Source organism: Pollicipes pollicipes, unplaced genomic scaffold, assembly GCF_011947565.3.
Source record: "Pollicipes pollicipes isolate AB1234 unplaced genomic scaffold, Ppol_2.1 Scaffold_1600;HRSCAF=1878_pilon_pilon_pilon, whole genome shotgun sequence".
Taxonomy (NCBI): Eukaryota; Metazoa; Arthropoda; class Thecostraca; order Pollicipedomorpha; family Pollicipedidae; genus Pollicipes; species Pollicipes pollicipes.
In genome coordinates, this window is record NW_023595962.1 from 3,514,808 (window position 1) to 3,525,206 (window position 10,399).

General features: G+C 52.2%; 1 protein-coding gene across 1 annotated transcript; it reads right to left on the minus strand.

Annotated features, from left to right (window-relative positions):
• Nucleotides 1–6,133: 6,133 nt before the first annotated feature.
• LOC119092890 (steroid 21-hydroxylase-like) lies at nucleotides 6,134–7,264 on the minus strand. The gene is made up of 4 exons (XM_037215793.1): nucleotides 7,151–7,264; nucleotides 6,869–7,078; nucleotides 6,629–6,775; nucleotides 6,134–6,574 (listed from the first exon to the last, which is right to left on the minus strand). The coding sequence occupies exons 1-4, from the start codon at nucleotides 7,262–7,264 to the stop codon at nucleotides 6,134–6,136; spliced, it is 912 nt and encodes a 303-aa protein (XP_037071688.1).
• Nucleotides 7,265–10,399: the final 3,135 nt, after the last annotated feature.

Genomic DNA, 10,399 nt, shown 5'->3' on the forward strand with positions numbered 1-10,399 from the left:
CATCCCATGCAGCTACGACATCTACCACCTGTTCTCATAATCTACCGCTACTAGAGTTAAACGATTAGCCAGAGCAGCGTGGTAGGGAAAGGCAGCAGCAGACGACACGAGAGCCAAACTGCTGTTTCATAACTGGCTTTGGCGGTGGTTTGATGCACCTAACGACAGAAGGACTGCAAGTCCTTCAGTGCTGACGTCACACCAGTGCTGACGTCGTTATGACGCTGAGACAAAACATGACCACGTTCGACACAAACTTTGAGGGGGTATTGGTCAGGGAACGATTGACCATTGCCACCAGCGCCTTAGGTCAGGTCCTCCTTTGGCTGGTCGTGCGGTGTGTAGGGGACCACGTCTCCTGCATGGGTCGTCGCCCGTAGGAACAACTAGTGGACACGAGTATTAGGGGCAGTGGTTGGTCGTGCCAGCCGAAGTCGAAAAGTTTGGTTGATTAAAAACTGGTGAAATCTGGTGTAAACTGGTGCAAACTGGTGCAAACCGCTTTGGTCTTTGGTCGGTAACAGAAGCAGCTGTGGTATTTTTGAACGGACCATTATAAAGCTATTTTAGTCATTTTGACGCACCACACAGCTTTCAAAAACTTTGGATAAATTGGAAACAATGGACAGTAGAAAACGTTAGGCCTGCTCACGCTAGCATTATTGAACAGAGACCTATTTTTTGCCAAGTGGTGCCGCTCACAATTAACAAGCAACCACAATTTGGTGCCAACGCACGGACATTTGGATACACAGGAGCGAAACCTGCGGTTTGATGCAGGCCAACCGCAGCTAGCCAGGCACTGTCAAAAGGTCATTTGAACAAATAAGGTCACGTCAGTCGGTGAAATATTTACTTTGCCGGCCGACGGTGCCCCCAAGACGACATCGTGCGCGCAAAGCTGCACCTTTCGCGCGCAAGTATTGCAAATCGCATGCCGCATCTGTGCGATGCGCCGCTTTCGCCCGCCCGAATATACGATAATATACGATGCATAATATACGTATATAATAATATACGTTAATATACGTTAAATAATATACGCTATGGGAAGGCTGAGGGACGTGCACGAAAAAACGAAACAAAGCCTGACAAACTTGTTGCATGGGGAGCTGACAGCCCGCTGCCATCGCTATCAAACGTGTTGTACGGAAAGTTGACAGTCCGCTGCCATTGCTATCAAACGGACACAGCCGCTATTTTCGGGCTTGATTTGAAGTATTTTTCCCGGGCTGCCACACTATGGCCTAAACTATAGGCCAGGCCAGAAGTAGTTAGCTGTGCGCAAACGAGAGCGACTCGAAAAAGGTCATGTCAGCCAATGAGAAATTAGAATTGCCGGTCGTCAGTGCTTCCAAGCTGACACCGTGTGCACAAGGCTCCTCTTCTGCAGACATGTAAACGTGTTTCAAGTCTTTCGCCGTGTCTGTGCAAACCACCGCTCCAACCAGCCCACAAGCATTGAGTGATACGCTGACGTGGGATCGACCGAATAAACTCGAAACCAAAGTCCGACAAGTGTGCTCTCCTGTCAGCTGATCGCCCTATACCACCGCTATGGCATGCACATAGTCACAATCTTCGGGTTTGGTATTTTTATCAGGCCGCCGTATTATGGCCACCCTGCGGACGCGTAGACGGAAGTCAGCGGGGGAATTTCACAAAGAACATGTCGGCCGATGAAGTATTTCTTTTTTGGCCGATAGTGTGCTCACAATGACACTGCCTGCGCAACGTTGCACCTTCCGGCCAGAAACAAAGGTATTTCGATTTGGACGCCGTGTTTGTACAAATCACAGCCCAACTGACCTGCAAGTGTCAAGTAATACGTTTTTGGGGATCTCCGAAAAACAAACTCCAAAGCAAAGCCCGAGCTGTGTATGTGCTGAGTGATGATAGCCCTATACCAGCGCCGTTGAATGCACACAGTTGCAATATTCGGGATCGATTATGAGCATTTGCAAAGGGGCGCCGCATGATGACCATCATTAAACGGGAGTGTCGGCTATGCGTTGTCAAGGGGATATTTGAAAAAAGGTCCTGTCGGCCAGTGGGACCGTTACATTACCCGCCGATCATGCCCCTTACGATTACAACCTGAGCGCGCGGTTTCATCTTTCGCACACAAGTAAAAGTAGTTCAATTGGACGCCGGATCTGTGCAAATCACCGCCACGCCCAGCCCGCAATCAGTGAATGGTACGCTGATGGGGGATGGGGGGGGGAGCGGAGGGGGGGGGGGGGAAGGGGTCGGTGGAATAAAACTGAAACCAACATCCGAGGAGTGTGCTCCACTGGAAGCTGATAGCCCTATACCACCGCTATCGAATGCACACGGTAACAACCTTCGGGTTTGGTTACAAACGCTGTCTCCTCGTTGCCGAGTTATGGCTATCTCTCCACGGGCAAGGCTGCTGTAGTTAGCCATGCGCCGTTAAGGGGTGATTTTGCAAAGAATGCCATGCCGGCAGAGGAGATGTCTACATTGCCGGCCGACAGCGATTCCAATATGACGTCGCGTGCGCAAGGCTGCACCATCCCCGCACACGCAAAAACATTACAAATTGTCCGCCGCAGGAGTGCAAGTCACCGCGCCAACAAGTCCGCAAGCATGAAATCGGGATTACGCGAGAACAAATGTAGTTTACTAGTCGACCGTTGTGTTGCACTGGAAGCTGATAACCTTATGATATCGCTATCGCATATACACAGTCGCAAGGCTCGGGGTAGATTAGAAGTATTTTTGTCCGGGCCGTTATTATAACCCACCGTGTACGGCCAGGCTGGCAATGGTTATCCACGCACTTTCAGAGGGGATTTCAAAACATGTCGTGTCGGCTTATGATAGTTTTACGTAACCAGCCGGTAGTGCTCTCAGGCTAACATCATGTGCACAGGGTTGCACCTTCCACACGCATGTGAATGTATTTCAGATTATTCACTGCATCTGCAGAATTTGCTTCTCCAACCAGCCCACATGCATTGAGCGATACGCTGACATGGAATCGAACGAATAAAGTCGAAACCAACATCCGACCGGTGTGTTCTATTACCAGCTGATCGCCCTATATGGTGTACTATATGGTATATCACCGATATGGTATGCATACAGTCATGATCTTCGGGTTTGGTCGTAAGCATTTCTTCTCAGACCGCCGTATTATGGCCATGGCTTTGCGGACACGAAGGCTAAAGCTGGCCCTGCACAGTCAACTGGGGATTTGGAAAAAAAGGTTATGACGGTGATGAGAGATTTACCTAGTCGGCCGATTGCCTTCTCAACATAAACTTATTATTCTAGGTTACATCTTAGGTGCAAAAGTGAAAGTATTTCTAGTTGTAGCCGTATCTGTGCAAATCACCGATCGAAAAGGCCCGCTGGCAATGAGTGGTACGTTGTTGGGGATCGACCGAAAAAAACAAACCAAAGTTCGTTGAGCGCACTCGACATAATCAAGTCGCAGCACTCCCAGCTAGGAAAAGGAGATAAGTATAAAGGAACAGGCGAAGAGGTGGTACAGGCCCGACAGGAATAGTGTTATGCCATGGGCAAGGACAAAAAATACATAAGAGGCGTAAAGTAGTCATTAGCTAGTCTGCTAATAACAGCCCTCTATAACCACCCAGTAAGCTACAACCACTCATTCACAGTATTGGTAAGGGCTGTATAGTCACACAAGTCGGAGGGGCAATTGACTGGTCATTTTCGTGCTGGGCTTTGAGCTGGATGTCCAGGGAGTCTACCCAACTAAGCGGAGCTTCTTGCTGGAAGAACTCCCGGAGCCAGCGCCGTGAATTTGGGTACAAATGCATGACTTTAACTATATCAGAACGTGATTATGGAACATGAAAGAAGTTAAATATGAAGCGAGTTACGCACGTGCAGGGCAAAAATAGCAATATCTTCAAAATATGTTGGCTACGTTAATATGTATTCACAAAATGCTTGCGGATGATGTTCCTGACGATGGTTTTTGATGCAGAGATATCAGTTATTCTTGGAAAATATGAAATAATGGCACCGTTCCACAGTTTTAGGCTAAGGCAAGATGTTGTGAACGGCTAATATTCTGCCGTTTAATCTCCAAACATGACCACTAACTGTATTTGTTAATATAATTAAATAATTAGATACGTTTATTATTATAATAACAACTGTATAGCTATTAATACATTGTGTCATCAATATATAGTAACACATCAATAAATCATATTATTATATAAATACAAAATACACTTTTAGGTTAATTTAGATGCACGCTTAACGCTCACCCGATTCAGCGTTTTTCATGACGCAGACTGATGAGGGGTCGATACCACCATGCCACTGGCCTTTACAGTAAGTAAAGATAGAACTAGCGGAAAGCATCAATGGATTGGCCTCAAAGAGATCTCGCGATTCGGAGTAGTTCTTATGTTGTAAGGTCGAGTTTTGACCACACTATGCCAAGCCACATGCTTCACTTTCCCAAGCATCGCATTTTTCAGGTTTACATGATACAAGCAAGAACATACCTCGTGGCGACACGAAAGTTCAACAGTCGTGCTGCTGGTTCAGCTCTGAGAGCAATGGTATGCATTGTTTTGCATCTACTGTATTAATGTTTTGACCGTGCATTTGTGATATATGGCGCCATTAGTGTAACAACATCGGCACGCCACGTGTGTTCCACGGCATCGTTGGTTGCCGCCGCCTCCCGCGCCGACCGTCGATCGTTGTTGCCGAGGCAACGAAAACAACAATCATCATCGCAGTCCGTTCAGCTATGGCCGCACTCCGCACTGCTCGGGTGTGGAGCACGTTTGCATTTTGCTGTCGATTTTTTTCCAATGTAGAATTGAGCAAAGAGTCCAAATACCGATGTTCCGGACGAAATGATGGTGCCATCATTTGGAAAATTGATTTTTATGATGAAAAACATTGAAATCAAAGCATGGTGTCAATAAGTAAAATTGGCTCACTTGACCACTTAGGACATTACATTGGCTACTTATCACTGTTTGCCAATGAAGGACGTATGCTATAACTGCGGAATTATCAACGTTTTAGGAGCATCCCTGTCGATGCGTCATTTCACGTCATCACCAACGGAAAATGTCCGGGCAAAAAGGTCTTAAAAGGTCAATATTGCGATTGAAGCGTAAGATAACCGCCAGACCACGTTCTGTGCACATCCCGAAAGGTAGCAATTATTTGGCAATTAATAAAAGGTGGCATTTAATTGGTGGCAATTAATTGGTGGCAATTAATTGCTTCTCCGATAATCATCCACGGAGATCCTCCATTTGCGTTCGACAGGCCCGAGGATGATTCGTCATTTTCTTTCGACATGAGTCGTGCACAGTTGGCGGTAATTTCCATAGCCGTGGCGAACAACTCTCCATCTTGACCATGCTCTAAAAATTAGCCGGCATCCTCCAGAGGAACGGAAAATTATCTGCGATAATTGTCCATGTTGGTAGTGCTGAATACCATTCCGGATATTTTCCAACATTGAGCAGAATTCCGGAGAATTCTCCGAGATTAGCTACCGGCCGAACACGCCCTGAGTTGGCGTGGAATGACCCTGTTGTTGAGAACAGGGACGGTGTAATGAATTTATCGCTCTCCCCACCCAGACATTTCTGCCAAGAAGAATTCCTGTTATCTTTCTTGACATCACTGCCGTCATTGTTGTTAATGCCATCATTGCTCTCCGCTACTGTTTGGTTGTACACTTGAATAACGGACGTGCGAAATTCTCAAAAACGTGCGTAGATCATAACGAACAGGTGGGAACAAATATGGAACGAATTCCTTAGATCCACATTAGATTCGCTGAGATCACTGATATTCACTTTGGGTGAAAAATGGCTCCGGCCACAGCGCCGAGTATTACAGTTTTCACTGAAAACATAACGCAATATCTTTAACATATAAATGGCCGCAGACATTCTCATCGTGACGCCACCGTAGGAAAGTCCTACCATTTACGATGAGGTCCCGTTCCGCCCCCGGCTTCATCGCATCTAAAGCTGAACGCAGAAATGCTGGGGGACAGAAACTAAGCGCAGAAAGGCACGCTCTTCGCAGCCAGAACTGCGCTCCAAAAGGCCATCTGACCAGCACAGAAGCTGCGCGCGGAACGGTCCTATCACCGCGGTCGGAAGTGCGCTTGGAACGGTCCGCAGCGCCGTGTCAACACGACGGCCACCTCCTCGGGTGGCGGCGGCGCTCCGTCGGGCGGTGTTAGCTCAAACTGACGCACGAGCCGGGTCACGACCCCGAGCGCGAGCGCGTCGGCGAGCCGCCGGCCGGGGCAGCGGCGCGGGCCGACCCCGTACGGCACGAACTTGTCACCGGCCGCGAACGCGCCGTCCTCGCGCAGGAAGCGCTCCGGTCTGAACTGCTCCGGCTGCGACCAGAGCGTGCCGTCCCAGTGGCCGGCCAGGATGCCGTAGATGATGACCGTGTCACGCGGCACGCGGTAGCCGTGCACAGTGTGCGGCGTCTCGGTGCGGTGCGGGATGCCAAAGGCGACCGGGCACGCGTGCCGAAGCACCTCGGCGACGAAGGCGCATGCGTGCGGCAGGCGCTGGCGGTCGGCGGCGCCGGCCGGCCGGCGGAGCGCTTCCACCTCGCGCCGCACAAGCGCCTGCTGCTCCGGAACGCGCACGAGGTAGAGCAGTACCCACTCCAGCAGGGACTGCGCAGGCTCGGTGCCGCCGTTGAGGAAGTCGAACAGGATCATGACGAGGTCCTCGTCGTTGGCCGGGCTCCAGCCGGCGCCCCGCAGCTCTCGCAGCCGGCCAATCAGCGTGCTTTCCGCCTCGCCGCCTTCGCCGCCAGCCACGTCGGGCGCCACGGCCGCTGCGAAGAGCCGTCGCACTTCGTCGCGGAAGCGTAGCGTCGCCGCCCAGCCGCTGCGCTCCGGGAAGAGTCTACGCAGCACCCGGTTTTCGACCCACGGGTTACCGAGCGCGGCGAGCTCGTCGCGCAGGAGACCCGCCAGGCGCTCGGCTTGCGCGGCTGGCAGCCGACGGCCGGTGACGAGCCGCCAGAAGAGGCTCACCAGCGGCCGCTGGAAGAGGTCGCGCACCTGCACCGAGCCGCCAGCCGCCGCCAGCGGCTCGGTCAGCTCGTCCAGCTCGTCCGCCAGCAGGGCGTCGACCTCGCCCGTGTCCAGCATCTGCTGCAGCGTGTCGGTGACCAGCTGGGAGTTTCGGCGCCAGCGCTCGGCCTCGGCCACAATGAGGCCGCGCTTCAGGCCGAACGAGAGCGCCATCTGTGCCGAGCTGGGCGCGCGCCCGTGCGCGCAGGCCGACGCCGCCGGCTCCACCGCCTGGCGCGCCACGGCCGCGTCCGAGACATACACGCCGAAGCGGGGGCCGTCGAAGAAGCTGGCCACGCAGCCGAAGCGATCGGAGAGGCCGCGCAGCACCGTCAGCAAGTCGTCCGTGTCGAGCGCCGCGGCGAGAGAGACGGTGCCGAGTAGCGGCAGCGCCAGGGGCCCCGGCGGTGCGCCGGACGGCCGCCGCGGCCACAGCAGCGCCAGCACCAGCACCAGCGCCGCCACCAGCACCAGCACCAGCATCGCAGGGTCGCGCGCACGGGCTGCAGCGCGGGTGGGCCGCGACTGGCCGCCGCCGCCGCCGCTGCAAGACCTGCCGCCGCCGTTGGGGGGAGGGGAAGGGGTTGCACAGTCCTGTTTGCTGACTCAGGAAGGGGGGGGGGGGAGGGGAGGGGGAGCGTGATAGTGGGTCGATGTCACGACAGGGCGGCTGGTGATAGCATCGGACGCCTTTCACAGAAATTATGAATTTAAAGTTATTGTGTTGGGGTAACACCTTTAGGGTACCAGGAGGTGCTGGTTGAGCGACGTGGAATGCTAAAAACCACTATATTGGTGGTACGTGGTATTTGGAGCCTTCCTATTCTCAGGAGCGATATGAGCTCAGAAAGTTTCAACAAAACACTACATCTAGGAAATGAGGCATGTGAATCCAGAACACACGCCCAAAAGCGTGCGAGAGTTTCGGAGCAAAACACCAGCGAAGGTGGCTTTTGTGCGGGCAACCCTGGATAACAGGGTGGGTAAAAGAAGTGGTCCCTTCTCTATCTTAAGAACACAGGTACCCTCAGTTTCGCGAGGATAACATTACACAGCTGCATGTCACGCTTCATAGTATGTAACAAAATTCGCTTTCTCTGGAAATAGTGCTGAGTCACACCACACCTAGCCTGGAAGGACCTGGCGCTGGGGTGGCGTGGCTGGCACAGCGCTAGCCCCCAAAGCCATGGATACCTATTCAAGTTGTTCACGTCATTCTTTGGCATAGTTGGAAAACTGTGTACCTATCCTCCGTATGCGCAGGCCAGCCTCGCTGGAGCTCCATATCTGATCTGCACTCTGACTTAATAATAATGGGGTTGAGACATTTGAAAACAGAGCCGGTGTCTAACAACCATGAATGAACTTAGTCGGTACATATCGCAGAGGCCATGAAGACACATAGGTGCTGGACAGAAAGGTAGCAGCATTTGCCAATCACAAACAAGTTTTACTCCACTATTTTACCTAAACCCGAACAAAACCTAACCTTCCCTGACTCATCGCACCAGCGGCGACGATATTCCCTTTACGAGCCATTTCGTGACGATCCGTTTCTGCAAAATGTTTCTGCACAGGCAGTGTCACAGAAAAAGTCAACACCAGCTAGCGCCCTCTTCTGGCTGGCAAACACGCGGCTGCGAGTGCGACGATGGCGGCTAGCATGGCATGCTTTCCTGCGGACAGAGTCGAGAGTGATTTCTGCTTTATTTGAGGTCATTCCACTCCCTGTCAGCCATGGTTCCTACCGTAGATTGGGACGGATGTCCGACTCCGCTATCATATGCCCGACTTGGCGCAGCCCCGATGCCCCATGCGGTGCGCTGTGCCGATGTCCTACGCAGTGCGCTGTGCCGATGTCCTACGCAGTGCGCTGTGCCGCTGTCCCAAGCAGTGCGCTGTGCCGATGTCCCAAGCAGTGTCCTGTGTCGATGTCCCAAGCAGTGCGCTGTGCCGATGCCCCACGCGGTGCGCTGTGCCGATGTCCCAAGCAGTGCGCTGTGCCGATGTCCCAAGCAGTGCGCTGTGCCGATGCCCCACGCAGTGCGCTGTGCCGATGTCCCAAGCAGTGCGCCGTGCCGATGCCCCACGCAGTGAGCTGTGCCGATGTCCCACGCAATGCGCTGTGCCGACGTCCCACGCAGTACGCTGTGCCGACGTCCGTTCCGATAGCTCAGTTGGTTAGAGCGCCTGCCCTTCGACTCCCCCACACGTAGAAAGGTGGGTTCGGGTCGCGTTAGAAGCCCGCTGTTTGCCGTTGATTCGCGTGGTTTGCAATCGGTGGTAGAGGCTGCGCTAAATGTCAAATGACGCGAGAGGACGGGACCCACTGAGCTACATGGCGGCACATTAAAGGGAGTGTTTCACATTTAAGTGGTGTTTTGAACTGAAATAGCCATCTTGAATTACGATCAGTGCTGTTCACAACCCTGTTCTTCTTAAGGGCAAAGCCCCTCTAGTTTGTAAGGCACACGCCCGCGGAAATGGAGATAAGTAATACCGGGGAGAGTATTTCGAAGTCACCTTGGCATTCCTGGCGTCATCAAAACGTCATTCAAGTCCTGCCATTCCATATGCCACGCGGCGATCAAAGCCAAGAAAAATATCACTGCCGAGGCGTTCATATCCGGCGTTCGCGAGCGCGATTTCCAAATATAACGGCCCTCCATTGGCTCTCAATCAATGTTGTGCGTACGATGACGTAATCACACCATCACACATTGAGGAGCACGTTTATTAAACAGAGAATTGTGCTGCCTAGAACAGCCTTTTCCACTCCAAAGGTATACTTCCAGGTATAAGTGAGCCTGTTTCTACATAGCTGATGCTTTCTTCAATATCTTTAAATGAGTAAAAATCCCTTGTATTGTACGCAGGTAGAGCTACGCCATCCCCCTCCCCCATCAATTTTTTCACAAACAAAGCAAGATTCGATGTGCGCAAGCAAAACTAAGCAAATTAAGAATATGAGACGTATTACGCCGTCGCCACGCAGCTCCATCGTCAACTTCTGTCGCCATCTTGTTTTCTTCGTGCGCCCGCAGTCCCTGATCTGGATTTTTATGATTTTTTTAAAGCACAACGCTCCCCTGTTCAGAATACGAATTCTGGCATAGGCCAGTGGTGGTGCTGGTGGCTCGTCCACATTACTGTGGAAATCAACGCTTTCCTATCCACGCCATACGAGTTCATCTACACCGCTGCTGGATGAATGTCCCTGGCGCCGACCACGTATCTCAAGAAGTTCAGTCACTTCCGCATCAGCCCAACGGCTTCTGGATGGTGTTGTGCGCGGTCTTGATGTTGCAT

Bases quoted from the DNA above. Each gene is read 5' to 3' on its own strand.
- LOC119092890 (XM_037215793.1), bottom strand. From the start codon at position 7,264: ATGGCGCTCTCGTTCGGCCTGAAGCGCGGCCTCATTGTGGCCGAGGCC. The intron at 6,776-6,868 runs GTGCGACGGCTC...CGGCTGCGAGAG, and splicing joins CGCTACGCTTCCGCGACGAA to CTGCGGGGCGCCGGCTGGAG. The intron at 6,575-6,628 runs GTGCGGCGCGAG...GCCGACCGCCAG, and splicing joins TTCCGGAGCAGCAGGCGCTT to CGCCTGCCGCACGCATGCGC.